The 19,129-nt window shown below is 43.0% G+C and overlaps 1 protein-coding gene across 1 annotated transcript in view; it reads left to right on the top strand.

Moving 5' to 3' along the window:
• Positions 1-19,129, top strand: part of LOC126198779 (myrosinase 1-like) — a 91,552-nt gene that overhangs the window by 47,554 nt on the left and 24,869 nt on the right. The window contains exons 5-6 of the mRNA XM_049935344.1: positions 2,556-2,739; positions 7,110-7,204. Of these exons, the coding sequence (XP_049791301.1) occupies positions 2,556-2,739; positions 7,110-7,204 (279 nt within the window). The remainder of the gene's footprint in view (positions 1-2,555; positions 2,740-7,109; positions 7,205-19,129) is intronic.

Here is a 19,129-nt window from a genome sequence, read left to right as displayed (position 1 = left end):
CAGTTGCAGATAACAACACAGTGTGCCCATAAGATGAGCACATGCAGCTTATCGCTATCTTTCGGAATTTGAGATAGATCAGGACGAGTCATCAAAATGAGGGTATAAAGAAAGAGCATCAAATCGACATATTGCACAAAAAATGACTGTGGGACTGTGACTGCACAACGAGTGGTGACGAGATCGACTCACGATAACAGTGCGGCAAGATGAGCAGACATGGATCCTTCCAGAGTGACTACACCAAAAGAAGATCGAAGGATTGTTAGACTGGGTCTGACAGGCAGATGGATGGCAACAGCTGAAACCCAGGCAAAATTTTCAGGCTTAGTGCCGTATGTGTATGTTTGGAGGTTATGGGCGCTCAACGGCGAAGTTATCAACGCCCTTACACATATTAAAAATGAATGCGGATAAACTGACTAAAATTTTTGTCACAGTGAGGATGAAACCTATAAAATGACACTCGTACACTACCTCACTCACTCCCACCTCACTCGCATTAACGCACGCGATCACTCTATGTCACTCACTATAAGACAACAGTGAAATGGTGAGAGGTGCTATATCTGGGATTAAAACGTAAGTTAAACGACAGAGGAGCTAAAACAGCAACACAGGGAAATGTGTCTTGCTGACCACTTATTTAAAAAAAAGCTTGGGCGAGTCAGTCACCCTGCCAATACATCACGAGCATGTCCCTAAAAGTTTAGGAAACATGTTGAGCAAATAACAATACCTCAAAACCCTAACCACATTCGTCTGACAGTAACTTGAAATAGAGGGCAGATCTGTCGGCAAACCTGCCACTACCCTCTGGTGGAAAATGAAAAGTGGTGCACAGTGATCTCTACGGCACTAGCGCCACACACTCGAGGTTCCTCTCACTGGCGCAAGAAAAAGTCATGCGTCATAGGGCTGTGGCCTATGCGAAGACGAGTATGGAGGACATTGTCCCACATGTGTGACTGGAAGGAGGTACGCCTCGGCTGGACAGAGTATCACCAAGAATCCAGGTGAATAGACTACTGGAATATGACTTGAGATCTCGTATTGCCATGTTTCGTTTAAGGTTGACACCGTACCACAGACCACAGAGACATGCAGGGCATAGAGCCAGAGTCAAGTGGAATATTGAGTAGACTTCTCTGGTGTTCAGCGATGAGTCTCCCTTCCGTGTATGACAATGAGACCGATGCTAAAGTGTACGTAGACGACTTGGTGAATGGTCACTGGAAGTAGCGGTTCTCGATGCCTATACCATTCCCAATCCTGAAATCGTGGTGTGGGAATGGTACTCAATATATCAAAAGAACTAATTTGGTAATATTTGAAGGGAGGCTGAATGTTCTCCGGCATGCGATAAGAATGATAAACTCTGTTGTGATAAGCTTCATGATGATGGTACCAAATGGCATATTCCAGCATGATAATGCAGCAGAGTAAGCAGTGTATGAATCCTTGATGGCATTTGGAGGTCGTTTGCTTCATTGCCGCAATGAATGAAAAAATTTGTTTGTGTCCAGGGGACACACATCACTCCTAATGGAATGAAAGCCCAATCATTCAGTGCCCGTTATGTGATGAACAACTTCAGGAATTTTGATAATAGTTTCTATTTCCAATAGTGCAACAGTTTCTATCAGTATATTAAGCACGTATCTGTCACTGATGCGTTCGTTTAGATTCTTTTAAGACTAGTTGAGTCAGCATATAATGTGGCTGCTCCTACTGGCAGATGAAGTGGTGGCGGATGATCAACGAGCTGGGCTGCGTCATCATGGGCTACAGTGGCTCGCCTGCCTTGGAATCAGTATGTAAGGTTGGCAGTAGGGATGACGAATGCTCGACTTCGTTTTATTGGTAGAATTTTGGGGAAGTTTAGCTCATCCATAAATGAGACGGCATAAAGAACGCAAGTGCGACCCATTGTTGAATAGTGTTCGAGTATTTGGAATCCCCATCAGTTCGGATTAAAGCAATTCAGAGGCGGGCAGCTATATTTGTTATTGGACGTTCGATCAGCACTTAAGTGTTACGGAGACACTTTGTGAAATCAGATGGGAATCTTTGGAGGTAAGACGATGCTCTCTCCGCAAGGCCTATAGCGCAAATTTAGAGAACCGGCATTTGAGGCTGCAGAACGATTCTACTGCCGCCACAGTACATTTCGCGTAAGGATCATGAAGATAAGATGCGAGAAATTAGGGCTCGCACGGAAGCTTTCCCTCGCTCTATTTTCAAGTAGAACAGGAGAGTAAATGACTAGTAATGACACAAGGTACCCTTCGCGATGCACCCTACGGTGGATTGCGGAGTATGTATGTAGATGCGGATGTAGATGATGGACACCAATTCCTAATGAAATAAAAGTTCAATCATTCAATACTCCTTACGTGATGAACTACTTCACGAACTTTGACAGCAGTTTCTATGTCCAGCAGTGAAGCAGTCTCTATATCAGAGTATTAGCTCGTATCTGTTGCTTACATATTGGTTTAGACTCTTTGATGACTAGTTCATTCAGAGTGTATTGTGGTTGCTCCGAATGGTAGGTGAAATGGTGGCAGACGATCAACGAACCGAGCAGTGTCATCATGGGCTACAGTGGCTCTCCTGCCTTGGCCCCAGGCATCGACTCCTCAGGCGTGGGCGACTACATGGCCGTCTACACACTGCTCAAGGCACACGCCGCCGCGTACCGACTCTACGACGAGCAGTACCGAGCGACTCAGCAAGGTATGTACTTTGTATACTGCGCATATCGTATGTTCACTGCCAAACAAAAATAGTGAAACACCCAGAAGACAAGGATGGATGTAGTGTTAATTCGTACATGTAAATACTATTCACAGGTATGTAAATGATTAGAGCTGGAATTCTCAGTGACAAATAAACGACCACCAGAGCGTGTTAGCGTTGTTCGTGTTTAGCACAGTTGCCAGGCCAGGAGTATGTAAAGGACGTGAACGGCCAAATATTGAATGACCACTGTGAGGGATGCTCGTGAGACAGAGTTATCAGCATGTGACAAAGATTGAAAGCAACCTCTCTGAGGGGCTCCATTTGGCCGGCTGATCGAATAGTTCAATTTCTAGATTTTTGGGGCATTCAGATGTGACAGTGGTCTGGTGTTGGACTGCATCGGAATGTGAGGGCAGGCATATTAAACCTAAAGGTTGCAGTCGATCACCTCTGACAACAGAAAGTTAGGAATGCCATACAGTAGATCACGTACATTGTAACGTCCTTCACAAATGCACGTGCCGTCTGTGAACAAGTAATGAGTTCCTGCAACATAGTGTCATACCGCACTGTTGGTGGGAGACTAGCAGCAACCAGACTAGGGAATTACCGTCCTACGCGTAGGATGCCATTAAAGCGTCGTGCCGTGACTGCTGATGAATAAAGTTGCACGGTGTTCAGCAGTAAATCGCGGTTCTGTCGTACTCCGGGTGACCATTCTCGGCGAGTGCGGCGGCGACCTGGAAACAGGCTACATTCTCCCAATGTTTTGAAGACGCAAAGAGGTCTGCTCCTCACTTCATGGAATGGGGTGCCATTGGGTATGATTGCAGATCATGGTCAGTAGTGATTGAACCAACTCTGAACGCACAGCGGTATGTCACAGACATCTTGGGTACTCAGGTATTACTCTCATGCAGCAGTATTGTGGCACCGTTTTTCAACAGGACAATGCTCTGTCACACGTACCACGTGTCTCTATAAGCTGTCTGTGTGATGTTGAGGTACTCCCATTGCCAGTGAGACACCAGAATCTGTCGCTGATTGAACAATTGTGGGATCAGCTGGATGTCAATTCCGTCCCAACGTCATTACTAGATTTGTCGGCCATCTTGCCTCAGGAGATGAAACAAAGACCATAACGCCCTCCCCAACCGAATCGGCGCATGAATTCATGCCAGAGAGGCTGCAGAGTCATACTGATACGTGGGCCCGTACTGCCAAGGTCTTTATAAAATGGACTCAATTCGTAATCACTGAAATAACATCACATACCCTCTCAACCCGTCAAACTTCGCTCCGTAACCTCCTCCTCTTTTGAGTGTTTCAGCTTTTTCTCAGGCAGTGTACTTCATTTATCATTGTTTAGTTTGGAAGCTCTAACAGCAGCTGCGTTTTTTGACAAAATTACTGCTGTTCTTCCTGTTATGCACATTATTCCTTTTAATGCACAAGCGTGCGTTGATTCCGGCAGCCCTGGTTACTTGATTATTAATTGAAGCTACATACGTGCTGTAGCGGGCAACTGACTTCACTACAAAGTTTTAGTCGGTAGACGGGAAAATGAAGCGCAATGTTGTTTGCACACGGGACCATAGTTTGTTGGGCGCCTGTGTCTGGCTGACGTGGCACCGGCGGAGGAATCTTTTGCTTGGACTGGCCGCTGGGATGCTGCCTGTGCGCTAAACCTTATAACGTCATGACTTATTATTTGTTAAATGATGCATGGAATAGATACTTGTATGAGTCTCTCATAAATGTAGTCATTAGAATTAATGCATGAAAATGATCTAACAGTAGCAGTTGAAATGTAAGAAACTTTATGAACGGTCCAACTCACTTCGTGCATTGTAGTGTAACTACGTGAGATGATCCTCGCTGGCCGTGAGTGTTGTTCGAAACTTGCCTGAGCCAATAAAGTTGAGTACCGGCGATCTAGGCAGTGAGATTGTAGATTTTGTCAGCAATATGCAGTGACGTATTTCGCGAGAGTATCGCAGACCTCTTTCATAATAGCACAGTTTTAATATATTGTTCAATAGCTTATGAAAAACACATTATTTACGTATCTTGATCATTTAGCGCATGGATTTTTAGATCGCCTATCTGTGTGAGCATCTGATTTTATTATGACTGTAGTTTTCTTAACTAACGTTAACGTCGTGAATCAAATAACTACCCTTTGAAATCTCGACTACTTCACTTAATGGACTGCCTGACCTCAAAGATCCGAGTCACAAAGAGCAGCAATCCACTTCAGCCGAGAATAACTGCTGAAGACCTGCCGCCTCGTCTACTTTGGGAAAACTAATACTTGGCGTGAACACAACACCAGTATATGTTAAAGAACTCTGTGATTTTTTCTGGCACGTTAATATTGAAATGTCATACCCACACGGACTGCAGTTTCAATACAAATGAGGCCACTATCATGGCCGTAGTGCTAACATTTGTAAGGGGAGGGTTACTGTTAGAGGTAGAAAGAGAGAATGTATGCGTGACAATTCATTTTAGGCTATAACTGCAACGTAACTGCACCCAGCAATCGTTTCTTTACTTTTTCTCTTAAACTAAAGAAAAAAAATATACCCTTTCATATAAGCTATCGCTACCTTGTTTACATTATTGTATGGCATACCATACTTACTTTCATGGTATTTGTGCTCATTTGCATGTTCGTCTGTTGAATAAATACATATAGAAAGATGACGATCTTTTACTGAGATGCATGGACAAGATATTTCGGAAGTTTGATGAAGGAAATGGCACATCTTCTTGAAAAAGACCGTGCCTGATCGAGAACTGCGCTTATTCAACCCGTCTTCCGAGATAAGAACAGCTTCACTTAACATGAAATTGTGAATGTTCGAATTTTTATCACCTACATAAATTAGACAATATTGATCGTACTCTCTCACAGGAAAATCTGTCTATTTATTCAATTCTAAAGAATTTTTGTATTCCTTCAGGAAATACGCTTTGGAATCGTACTTGGCCAGCTCAGTCCGCAGAGCACTTGTCTGCGAAAGACAAAGGTCCCGAGTCGAGTCTCGATCCGGTAGACATATTTTGATCTACCAAGAAGTTTCAGGCAATAAATTTTTAAATATTACTACAGAATCTTGTCCAATAGCAGAAGCATGAGGTTAAGTGTACGAACGTATTACAATGAAACAGAAAAGATTTAGAAACAGGAAGACGAAATGCAGCCGAGGTGCTTAAGACTATAAACAGAGAAGGGGAAGCTGACAAATAATAAGATAAATTAAAAAGATTTATGCAATACCGTGTCTAAATAGAAACCATCCTATTTAAAAATTTAGAGAAACTATGCACTAGGGTGCTACTTAAAAGTACATAAGCGGAAACGCTTATCAGAAAAAAATTTAAAAATTTTATGGAGAACGAGTAAACCTACAAGAGAGCCAGTAATTGTCAAGATCGTATAGACCAAAACACAGTTAGTTTATAATTCTAAAGCTGGAATGTAATTCTGCTGCCGTGAACAAGAAATTTCAATACAAAACGAGACAAAATTGCAAATCTCAAATGTTCCATAAAATATAAGGCAATTTCAAGACCAGATTTGTAAAGGTAAAACCGTAATAGAAACCTAATAGGTCTTATAAATTAAAAACAGTACCTTCACAATACAATATTAAGCACAAGGGAACGAAATGGGAGGCACATAAGTGAGAGCGCAGTATCGGTTAAATTAAGTTAAATGACTAAAGCAAAAACGAAATCTGTAGTTTTGAAGAATTTATAGGCTTAATCGATTACTTTGCAAGCTAAAATTACCGTAAGACTCTGCTGTGACTAGCAGGAACCTTCAAGATAAAACAAAACCAACTACAAGTCCCACAGATACTAAAGAGACTTACGTAATTACGAAACCAGGATTTTTAAGGTAAAAAACATGAATTAAATCAGATGATATAATTATCTTAGGAAATGAGACACTAAGGGTGGTAGACGAGTTTAGTTATTTGAAAAGGAAAAACAAGGCACAGTCAAATGAAAACGAGACAGATTGAAAAAGTTAGTAAACAGTTTATTATTTCAAAAGTATTTGCCATAAGTGTTACTTCACTGTGAGACAAGACGGTCAATGCCTTCAGGGCGTACGTCGAGTACGGAACGATGATTGAACCCACGCGAGCACCTCAGGTGCTACTCTTGTCGCACTATCTTTCCCGTTGTCCAACTCTAATAATGGCTATTTCTTCATTGGCTGAAAGTTCCTTCTTTTCTGTGTGCGCTCGTTCACTTTACATGAAATCATATGGATGTCAACGCGTAGCTTACTCTGTTTTCAGTGAAACATAGAAACAAAACTGTGGTAATGGTCTTTTCTATTTCAGGAAAGGTCGGCATTGCCCTTAACATCATGTGGTACGAGCCAGCCACAAACTCAACGGAGGACATCGCCGCTGCAGACCGGAAGCTACAATTCTACGTAAGTATCGGAAAATAATCACTACCTTATCAAAAGTAGTGGCCTATGCACATTTCAGGGCTAGGCTATGCCGCAAGGAAGTAATTCGAGATACCTGGTAGATACATTAGCTCCTATACTTGTTCGAAACTACAGATATGGTTTTGTCTGTAGTTCCGTCTTAGAAATTCCATGTATTTTCATCATTAGACAGCTTGTGTAAGTTCCAGTAAACTAAACATTTATTGATAAAATGTACGAACTTGGTTTACTGAAAGTCTAACTCTCCACCAGTTCCCAGACATCTAGCTAGAGATCTGTGCCAATAGATCACCTGTAACTCATTAACTTGGCGTTACCTTTCTGTTTTTTGTGCTCTCTATAAACGTTGCTTCAATTGCTCAACAACTTGGATCCAAGAATTCAGTTCTTCGGTTTAAAGAAACAAGCTTCGTGTTAAATTTTTTAGTACCGTAATTTATACTGTAACAACTGTAACTCGATCAATACATACCTGACAATGCAAACGCATTGTGAGACAAAAACGCTTACCGGTACAGTTTTTCACTGCCTAACCTGAAAAAAACCACTTCAATAACTTTTTGGAATGATACGCGTTACAATATAGCCCTAGGAATGATGAATCATCGCCAGAATACTCCTTGCCAAACCACAACTTGTCAGTTCAGTAAAAATACATTTACATTGAAAATCGTGAAACAAATGTAAGTTGTTATGTGCCACAGTAATTATTAGCAAACAGACATATTCAGATTACCCAAATGGCAGTGCTTACTTTCTGATTTTAAGAGTTAAGGTGTTTAGTTACACTGGTATGCAAAACTAAAGAACCGAAGTAATTTTCGCATGATGTCTCACTGTGAAGTAACATACCCCAGTGATACTTGAACGATACATAGGTAGAATGCTACATTATAGTACAGAAGGTAACTGAAAGAAAAATGCATTGAGGTGAACACAAATAAAACTTTTATTCGAAGATAGTAATTACACTGGAGCAACCGCGATTTATGATGATCCCTTGGACATGACAAAAGGTGGGACATGGTTCTTAATAAGGAATGTGATCATCACGGACTGCAATGCAAGCTTTGGAACGTACCCTACATGTTCTCGTTTGAATTTAAGCTTGGGGAAGGGCCAGACCAGTCCATTCTCCGAATACCTTCTCGTTCCAATAGCACCTTTACCTGCTCAGTTCGATGTTGTCGAGTACTGCCATCCATCATAAAGGAAGCCGGGGCCGAATGCACCCCTGAAAACTCTCACATGGGTAAGGAGTATAGTGTCACTATAACGGTGACCGGTGAGTGTAACGTGTTCGAGGATTAAGAGCTACGTGTTCGAGGATTAAGAGCTCAGTACATGAAACATTATGTCTCCCCGCACCATAACACCTGGATCACAAAAACAATCATGATTGACAGTGTTCCTGGGTGCATTACATGTTCTCACCCCTTTCCATATGAGTGTGCGTCCGGGATCACTACTCAGACTGAATCTGTTCTCATTCGAGCACACGACCCCACTTCTCTTTGGTCCAGTCCATATGCTCCTCGTAAACGGTACCGCCGCTGACCAGGTTCCATTGGAATACAAATTAATGATGGTCTTGTAAAGAGACCACACCATCGCAGTTGCTGTGCCACTGTGGAGCGTGCCCTTCAATCCTGTTAAACGTGGTTTGTACCCGCTGTTAGACTCGAGCTTGCTTATTGCACAATGCAGCAGTAACCTGTTACCTGTAGCTGACCCTTGTCGACATCTCCTCTCCTTCGGACAACAGTGCCTGTGGTTCGGAACGCTACTTATGGACGTGTAGCAATGCTGTGAGAAATTCCATACTCCTGGATTACACTCGTTACACTTCGTTCTTCTTCCAGTTTCCCAATGATTCTCTCCCATGTGAAGTAATCCAGATGTTTCTAGAACGAGATTCTCACTCTGCAGCGGAGTGTGCGCGATATGAAACTTCCTGGCAGATAAAAATTGTGTGCGGGACCGAGGCTCGAACTTTGGACATTTGCGTTTCGCAGGCATATGCTCTGCCAACTGAGCTACAAAAGCACGACTCATGATCAATCCTCACAGCTTTACTTCTGTCAGTACCTCGTATCCTAACTTCCAAACACCATAGAAGTTCTCCACTTCGCAGAACTAACACTCCTGGAAGAAAGGATATTGCGGAGACATTCTTAGCACAGTCTGGAGGATGGGTAGCTCAGTTGGTAGAGCGCTTGTCCCCGAAAGGCAAAGGTCCCGAGTTCGAGTATCAGCTTGGCACATAGGTTTAATCTGCTAGGAAGTTTCAACCAAATGTTGTCTCCGGGCCATGATGTAATGAAGAATACCACAATAGTGTACCGTAACTCCTCAGTGATTGACACACACTGTTTTATCCTTTACTTCGATCGCCTCGTGGTGCGGGACCAGCCCAGTTCAGCATTATAGTCACGCTGACTTCACGCCATGTGACATCCGGTTTGCTACGCACGCTGGGAGACCCCTGCCGACATGGTCGCACACTTCCATTTATTTCCACGGAGTTGTTAGTATGTTATGTTACTTCATCTATATCGTCCTTAAGTTCCGCAGAGCCGTGAAGTTAAATATAGAGTTAGTTTAATGTACGTAGGTTGGAACTTAAATAGTGGCAACACTGCTGTGGAGAAACTATGCAATGGAGTCTACTATTGTCGCTGATAGCACACGTTGTTGACATACCTACCTTACCTCCGAGCAAATGGACACGCCCGTCCCACGTCACCGGCGTGCGCACAATCGAGGGAAACACAGTCACATGTGAGCGAGCGGTCTACCGTAACGGTGTCACTATGTTTTCGAAACAGGAACAAATGAGTTGGATCAAGAGTGAATGTGCCAGAGGTCGTACAGCACGACAGTGTCATCAAGGTCCTCAACAGGCGTGCGGGGAATCGGCATTGGCGTACAAAACAGTGGAACGTTGGGTAAAAGCCTTCAACGATGGTCGGCAAACAGTGGGAGACATACACCAGGCAGGTCGTCCTAGCATCTCTGAAGAAGAAGTGCATGCTATTGCCGCGTTAGTGGACAATGAGCGACGCCATACGATTCGTGAGTTCGCCCACGAAACCGGATTAGCACATACGACTGTGCTTCGCATCCTGAAGGAACGCCTGGGCATGACAAAAATTGCATCACGCATGACTTGACGGAAATGCAGAAATGGATGCCTTACGACGCTGCTCAGAAGCACTTGGAGCGCGAAGGCTTTCTTACGCCGTATCGTAACACTGGATGAGACATGGGCCACATCGTACAAGCCAAAACTGAAACGCCAACCAAACTAATGGCGTCATTATGGGTCGCCGTGAAAGTCGAAAGTGCGTCAGAGCCCCAGTATGGTGAGAGCTATGGTGATTCTCTTGTACGGTTCAAATGGTTCAAATGGCTCTGAGCACTATGGGACTCAACATCTATGGTCATCAGTCCCCTAGAAAGAACTACTTAAACCTAACTAACCTAAGGACATCACACAACACCCAGCCATCACGAGGCAGAGAAAATCCCTGACCCCGCCGGGAATCGAACCCGGGATCCCGTCTCTTGTACCACTGTGATGGTGTTATCCTAACGCATTACGTTCCTTCACGGCAGACGGTCAATGCACAGTATTACTTTTCGGTTTTGGAACAATACCTGCGACCAGCTTTGCGAAAGAAGCGGCGACACTGTCTACGCAACCCACCCACCATTTTGCACGACAATGAGAGGGTGCATACAGTGCAAGCTGTGGCTGCTCTGTTCGGTCGACGGGACTGGGAAGTACTGAACCATCCACCATACTCCCCGGACTCAAGGCCTGCTGACTTTGATTTGATTCCTAAGATGAAGGAACCACTTTGCGGCATTCGCTTCAGAACTGTTCCAGAGATTTGATAGGCAGTAGACCGCTCCATTCGCACCATCAACAGAGCAAGCTCTGCTAACGGTATACTACGTCTTCCACATCGCTGGCAACGGGTTCTACACAACGCTGGTGACTACTCTGAAGGACAGTAACAGGTGAAAACATGTAACTCTTTTGTATCGGTTGTGAATAAATAGTTGCCACTATTTAGGTTGCAACCCTCGTACAAAAACGGTCATTTCTAATTACTGAAAGCTCCTCAACATTGCAAACAATTTCAGTGGTTCAGTTTTGATTATGGTTTTGTGGCTAATTTCTATGATTATGGTATTGTGGCTAATTTCTATGACACCGTAAGACTCGGCTTGTAACCGGTAACAGTTACAGGATCGTTTTATAAGTAATAACGGATGAGAGTAGGGATAGCGTCTCTCTAAAATATTATAGTTACGTTAACACAGCCGTGTTTTCATTATTTTACCAACATATGCACTGGAACTGCCTTTCCTTACTAATTGTCTATGTATTGATTACGGTGGCACCGGATAATGAACGTGCGAACAGCTACGTGGCTTGGCGTAAGCGCCGCTCTTCTGTCTGAAACTTCTCCCAGACAGCAACTCTCTAATGCCCATGGAAATATGTTACATGTCGAATATTGACTGATTTGCATTTATTCCATTGGCAAGCGCTACGTGTTTCCAGTTTAATTCTTTTGAATCAACAATGGAAGTGCATTGGAGTACGTCTAGCACAGTGTTTTCCTCAATTTGGAAGATATCCTAACCTTAACAGTACTGCCTTGCAATTCTATGACCTAATAAGTCCAAGTGCAAAGGCGTTTTTACATATTTTAGACGTTCGGAACAAGACACGAATTAAAATTCATAATACGTTTACAAAGATAATATAAAAATATCTACCTATAAAACTTTCCACAAAAAATTGATCAAAAATTGGGAGATGTAGTTTCAGCAGTGTAGAGTCGTCACAGTGTCTCTTTTTCACGTTATAACAAGTGCTAGAGACTGTGACGCACAAACATCCCTTTGTCGTCTACTGCGCCGAGCGGCTGTAGTTGGTGATAGAAATGGAGTAGGGAACTAGCAGATTTGAATGTCAGTGACAGAATCCTCTCAAGCCACAGCAAATAAGTTCTGACAGTAGACTGTTTGGATTCTGCAGACAACGTAGTGCTAACTGAAGACTTGTGCAGTGCACTGGAGTGTGACATTCTTCCGCTCGATGGGTATTTGTGGGGCCGGACACCCCAACGATAGCGAGTTATCTTCGAGTTGTTATTAAGTCATCATCGAGCAGCAATAACTGTTTGAGATATGAAGCAGGCAGATCAGAGTTGCAAATATCATTGGAGAAAACGCATTGCAGTATCAACTCCAAACAGATAACTTACGAGATGTCATTGGAACCAGCCTAACCCAAGAGAAAAAAAGGTTAGCAACGCTGTCTGCTGCAGTTAATTAGACTGAACCCGTCTACCACTTGATACGGAACGTAACCAATGGGAAATATTTTTAATGTAATATGAAACAGAAACACTTCCACGACAGTCACCTACATGGAAGCCTTGTACGCCACGGAGTGCCTGCGACTAAAAAGAATGATTTCATTGAATAAATGGTAATAAGAGAGAGAAGGACTCTTTGAAAGATCTGAGAGGCAACATTGGTGAAATCGAATGTCTGCGACGTCATTACACAGATCTGAGCTACAGGATGAGAATAATCTTCAGGTTGTGCTACAAGGAGACGGGTAGCTTTTTACAGTCAGGTGAAAAAATCCCCCTCCAAAGGCACACCATAAACTGGCATTTCATCTACAGGTAAAATAAATAATTTTTACTGTCTAGCTCATGTAGCCAGGAAAAGATGTAAAGGAGTAAAGGATCTGGAGCTGACAGGCGTAACAGAAAGAATGTAAGAGAGATTCCGAATAACGTCCATCATGGTTTTGAGGAACGACCAATGAAGATAATGGATATGCTGTGACCATCGTCACCAAGTACTGTACCCCACGCAAAGTTTGTCAAGGAGGCGACACAACTGCGGAGTGACAGAACTGAATCAAAGCCATAAAAGCTATTACAAGTACAGTAAATACTGTTCCAACTCTCATGAAGAACATCAGCGCAAAACACGCAAGTTTACTAATGATCACTTGGACACAATGACTTAAACAAACCAGTTTATTCGTCACATATCTAAGTTCATTGGAAATGCATGAGTTTGCAGGGCGTTGTCTAGGACGTAGATACATATAGACCACTGTAGAGCTTGCGATGACACTCGAAGACGACTCGATGATTATTCAATCACAACTCGAGGACAACTCGCTATCTTGAGGCACGCAGCCCCATAAATAACAACCGAGCAGAAGGATAACGTCGCTCTCCAGTACACTGCACATGTCAGGCATAGTAAAGTAATGTGTCCACGATGGTTCTGTCTGGCAGAGATGGCACCGTCCGTGAGCCTGACCGGAACTAAATATGTTGCTACATGAAGCTGGTACTTGTACAGATATCATTGGGGATCTTGCAGCTCTCGATGAATGACGTTATAATGAAATCTAGACCTTTCACTGCTTACAGGCGTTGATAAATATCAACGGGGACAGTTGAATAATGTGTGCCAGGGTGGGACTGTAACCCGGGACCTCATGCTTACGTGGCAGACGCTCTATACGACTGAGTCACCGAGGACACAGACGACAGTGCGACTGCAGGGAATTACCTATGGCACGCTCCGCGTGAGACGCACATTTCCAACGTACTGTCCACACACTATATTTAAAGTGTCCCTGCCCACTATACTCATTACTCGCAGCAGTCAACCTACCGATTCCCGTAAGAGTTTCAGCAATGTGAGCGCATCCACACTGAAGAAGATCATTGGTCGATAGAACAGATACCATCTTCATATATATATAAATAAGGCTTACAGGCCAAATATCAACGCCTGTAAGCAGCGAAAGGTCTAGATTTCATTATAACTTCAAATATGTTGCTGTTCCGCTGCTTACGTCTGCCGAACAGGCAACTCTGCAGACAAAGCTGTATAGAGGGAGGTGTCAGTGCCCCGTGGACACAGCTGAAAGCTGACAAGGACAACCTACAGAGTAGCAGGGGAGTGCAATGGACCCCATTTCTTCTCCTCCTCCCCTCTCCCCTCCGCCTCCCCTCCCCGTCCCACCACTATCACGCTTGCAAAAGGAAATTTCGAGCTTCAAAAAACGTAACTGACATTGTATTCCGCGACATGTACAGTAATATATCAGTACAGTATCAATTAGAACACTAGTGGGAAGTATAGCCACAACCATAGTTCGTCGCATCTCGTGTCGCCGTTTGCTGCTGCTTTCCTTGCAACTGAAAATGCCACATGACTGGATTCACACTAAGGTCAAGTCATGGGATAGCGTTATGTACATGCACAGCTGGCGGACTATAGCTTACCCAAAAATGGGCAGTGCATTGGCGGAGCTGTCACTTGTACTCAAGTGATTCATGTGAAATGGTTCCCAGTGTCATTATAACCGCACGACGAGAATTAACAGACTTTGAATGCGGAATGGTAGTTGGAGCTAGGAACATGGGACATTCAGTTTCGAAAGTCGGTAGGGAATTCAGTGTCCCGAGATCCACAGCGACAAGAGTGTGCCAAGACTACCGAATTTTAGGCATTACCTCTCACCACGGACAACGCAGCGGTCGCATAGAGTTGTCAGCACTAAGAGACAAACAACACTGCGTCAAATAACCGCAGAAATCGATGTGGGACGTACGTATCCGTCAGGACACTGCGGCGAAATTTGGCGTTAGTGGGCTATGACAGCAGAGTGCGCAACATGTTTTATGAAAAAACTTCTGTCAAGATTACAAAAGTGAAGTACAATGAGCAGCAAGCGGAAAAGCGGGTTCTCAAAAGCCGAAGAATCGCGAAAAGTGAATGTGCAACTTCCACAAAAACGATGGAAGAGATAATGGACTTCAGATCACGTAAACAAGAGGAAAAATTATGTAAGTAAACTAAACAACAAATTAATGAATAAACTGCTTTTAATCTATAAATAGCAAAATGTAGAAATATATATCAAGTATACCAAAACTTCAGAATGACAGTTGAAGATAATTCATAAATAAAAGCGAAAGGCGCCTAGTAAAAAAGACATTCTTCAGACTGGTATAGAAGGAGTTTTGCAGATAGTGTCACGCTGTGTCCAATACTCCCGGCGGGTCAGCTATATGGCTTACTGCCTATACAGTACAAAACTGCCTCTCAACTTCTCGTGGTGGAAATCCACGGAAAGAGACTGGGATGATATTGCAGCAACTATAACCACAAGTAACAATAAGGCCATGGATCGGTGCAGCACACTGGACGTTGCTTGTTCGAAGTTCAGAAAGTGCCTCCAAGATGGCAGCTTATCCTTCAACAGAAACGACGCCATCTTAATACGTCTGAACAACTTTTGCTGCGCCCATTATTGTACGATTCAAAATTTGAGAACAATCACTGGAAGCAGTTTCATCCATAAAATATCAAAGAGTATATGTAGGGAGCTATTTAAAGTGACACTAGCAAACAAAACTAATGACAGATAAGGGAGAGGCCAGAATCGGATTCAGTGGAGGAAACTCACCCACACAGGAGATAGCTTACCCCTTTTACCAATAGATAGGATCGATAGAAGAAACACAGAAGATCCAATGAAGAGCGGCGCGTTTCGTTACAGAGTCATGGAGATGTTCAACAAACTCTAGTGGTAGACGTTGCCGGAGAGGCTTTCTTCATCACCGTGTAGTTTACTGCTAAAGTTCCGAGAGCGAACGTTCCTAGAAGAGTCCATTAATCTAGTGAAATCACCGTGAAGACAAAATTAGAGAGATTACAGCCCACACAGAGTCCTGTCAGCAATTGTTCTTCCCGCAAACCATTCGCGACTGAAAGAGGAAAGGGGGGGGGATAACAGTCGCACAATAAGTACCCTCCTCCACTCACTGTAAGATGGCTTCGGAGTATAGGTGTAGATATAGATGTGGAATTGACCATTTTCTTTGCTGTCTGGCAGAGAGAAATTGCCATATTTGATTCTAGGGAAAAGCTATAATGTTGACTATGAAAGTGCTACAGCTTTTCCTTAAGTGCAACCGAGCATAGAATAGAGTGCAGAGCGCAGGGTACCTTTTCCTAGAGGCGGACAACGACAAAGGACGTTGTTGTTTTACGCATGGGCACAGTTATGGTCTACACTGACGGAAGAAACATTGCAACACCAAGAAGGAGTTGTGCGTCATAAACGAAAGTTGGTGGGCGTGTTTCTACATCTCAAAGATGAATAGATTTCGTGGCATTTGGCCGGCCGCTGTGGCCGAGCGGTTCTAAGCGCTTCAGTCCGGAACCGCGTGACAGCTACGGTCGCAGGTTCGAATCCTGCGTCGGGCATGGGTGTGTGTGATGTCCTTATGTTAGTTAGGTTTAAGTAGTTGGGGACTGATGACCTCAGATGTTAAGTCCCATATTGCTCTCAGCCATTTGCCCATTTTCGCGCCATTTGCATAAGAGTGGTGCTAGTCGCGACAGTATGTGGATACAAATCAGGTTTGCTTTAAATACGCACTGTAACTATCGTAAGCGTTAGTTACCTTTGAGACTGGACTTGGGAGTTGATATTAGTCGAGAATGCCTTTAAGGCGACAAAGAAGCCATTATCAACACCTCACTGATCTTGAACGAGGTCATGCAATTGGTCTACGAGGAACTAGATGTTCCTTCTGCAATATTATAGAAAGACTTGGCGGGAATGTAGAAACTGTACACGATTCCTGTCAGCGGTCATCACGAAAATGTGCGGTCGCAAGAAGATTGGACTCCGGACGGTCACGTGGTGCTATCAAGAGGGAAGACCATCGTGTTCAGTGTGTGACGCTGGTGCTTGTACTGCATCTGCAGCAGCACTTGACACCACACAGACACTATGAACTGTTACAGATTAGTTACTTCAAGGACAGCTCTGAGCCAGACCCTCTGTAGGGTGCATTCCACTAACCCCACACCACGGCCATTTGGGGCATCAGTGGTTCTGCCTCCGTGCCAATGATGGCCGTGTGTTGGTTAGAATGGCTCCAGTTGAGGGGTCTGAGACCAACTTGTTTGCGTGCTAGAAACACTGGACTTACACCTGGAGTTATGGTCTGGGGTGCGTTTCGTATGTCAGCAGGAGCACTCTCGCGCTTATCCCACGTACTCTGACTGCAAATCTGGACGTCAATTTTATGATTCGACCTGTTGAACTGCCGTTCATGAGCAACATTGAACGGAGTGCTTACGGAAAGGTTACCGTTCGCCCTCAAACCACTGTTGCAACCCAACATGATCCACAGAGTGTCGACATGTTGCCTTCGGTTGCTCGATCACCGATTTGTCTCCAATGGAGCACTTATGGAACATCGTCAGACAACTCCAGCGTAATCCACAAATAGCATTAACTGCCCCTGTATTGCCCGACCAAGAGCAACAGGCTTGGACGCCATCCCTCAAACTGACAACCGGCACTTATTTGTACAACACAATGCACGCACGTTTTCATGCTTGGATTTAACATTTTGGCGATTATACAGTTTATTAATGTACCAGTGTTTCGCATGTTCAATGACTTTTCTCGCGCGAAACCTGTGACCTTTCAATGTTAATCCGTTAAATATGTTACCTAAAAAAAATCACTTATTTTCAGCGTTTAATATAATTAGTGACCAAATTTAAAAATTTAAATTGCTGTTCTCAGCTACTCATTAAGAGATAAGACCTCATGTTATAGTTATAACACAGTAAGTGTTAACAAATCTGTATTTGCAATTCGAGTGTTAGCTGACATAGGCGGACATAAAAATGAAAAAGCTTGCATACTTTGCCTACTTTCATTCCATAATGTCATATGGTATAATATTTTTGGGTAACTCTTCAAGTCAAACAAAAGTTTTCAGAGTCCAAAAGCGTGTAACACGTGTTATTTGTGGAGTAAATTCACGGACGTCCTGTAGAAACCCCTTCAAAGAACTGGGTATACTAACTACTGCCTCTCAGTATATTTACTCCTTAATGAAATTTGTCCTAAATAATATATCTCATTTTCAAACAAACAGCTCAGTTCATACATACAATACCAGGAACAAAAATGATCTGCACAAGGACTTAAAAGCACTTACTTTAGTTCAAAAAGGGGTCCACTACTCAGGAACACTCATCTTCAGTAATTTGCCAGCAAACATAAAAAATTTAGTTACAAATAAAGATCAATTTAAAAGGAGCCTGAAAGACTTACTAGTGGCCAACTCCTTCTACTCCACTGACGAATTTTTTAATAGAAAAAAATGATGTATTGTATATATTCATACTATTAGTATTGTTATTTCAGCTTAAAAAAAATATTGACATGTACCACATCCACGAGGATCTCCTCAGCACGGATCTATGGAACGAAAAACTAATCTAATGTAATCTAAGTCAAGTATTAAAATTAGAAATTGTCATGGGGCGGCGTAATAAAGACGCTCCAATTACCCAGAATATAATTATCCAGCATTTCATAATGACAACTCTTAGCGACTTCCAACAAACATTACACTTAATTTCAAACCTTTTTGAAACTTTTTCTCTCTGACACCCCTCACAAAACAATGAAAGTGAAAAAGTTTTTAACTTACTACATTGTCGGTGTTGATGCAGTAAAATTTCAGCATTTGTCGTGACGTTTTAATTTATTACTTCTTTACTATTACTTCTTCACACTCTATTCACAACATATTAAGGATACAGTATCCACATATACCATTGAATTTACCTGCAGTATTACATAATTGTACAGTACGTAGTTCTGGGGATATTATGCCATAAAGAATGGGATGCGTGAAAAACTGGCTTTTCTTAACGTGGAGTGCAAATCATCCAGATTATACTCAACATGGGTGTACGAGTGTTTTTTTTAAGAAGTGGGGTGGAAATGAGGGATTATTG

This window comes from Schistocerca nitens, chromosome 8, assembly GCF_023898315.1.
Source record: "Schistocerca nitens isolate TAMUIC-IGC-003100 chromosome 8, iqSchNite1.1, whole genome shotgun sequence".
NCBI classification, from domain to species: domain Eukaryota; kingdom Metazoa; phylum Arthropoda; class Insecta; order Orthoptera; family Acrididae; genus Schistocerca; species Schistocerca nitens.
The sequence above is the reverse complement of the archived record's forward strand: the minus strand, read 5'-3'. Positions and strand labels throughout refer to the sequence as shown.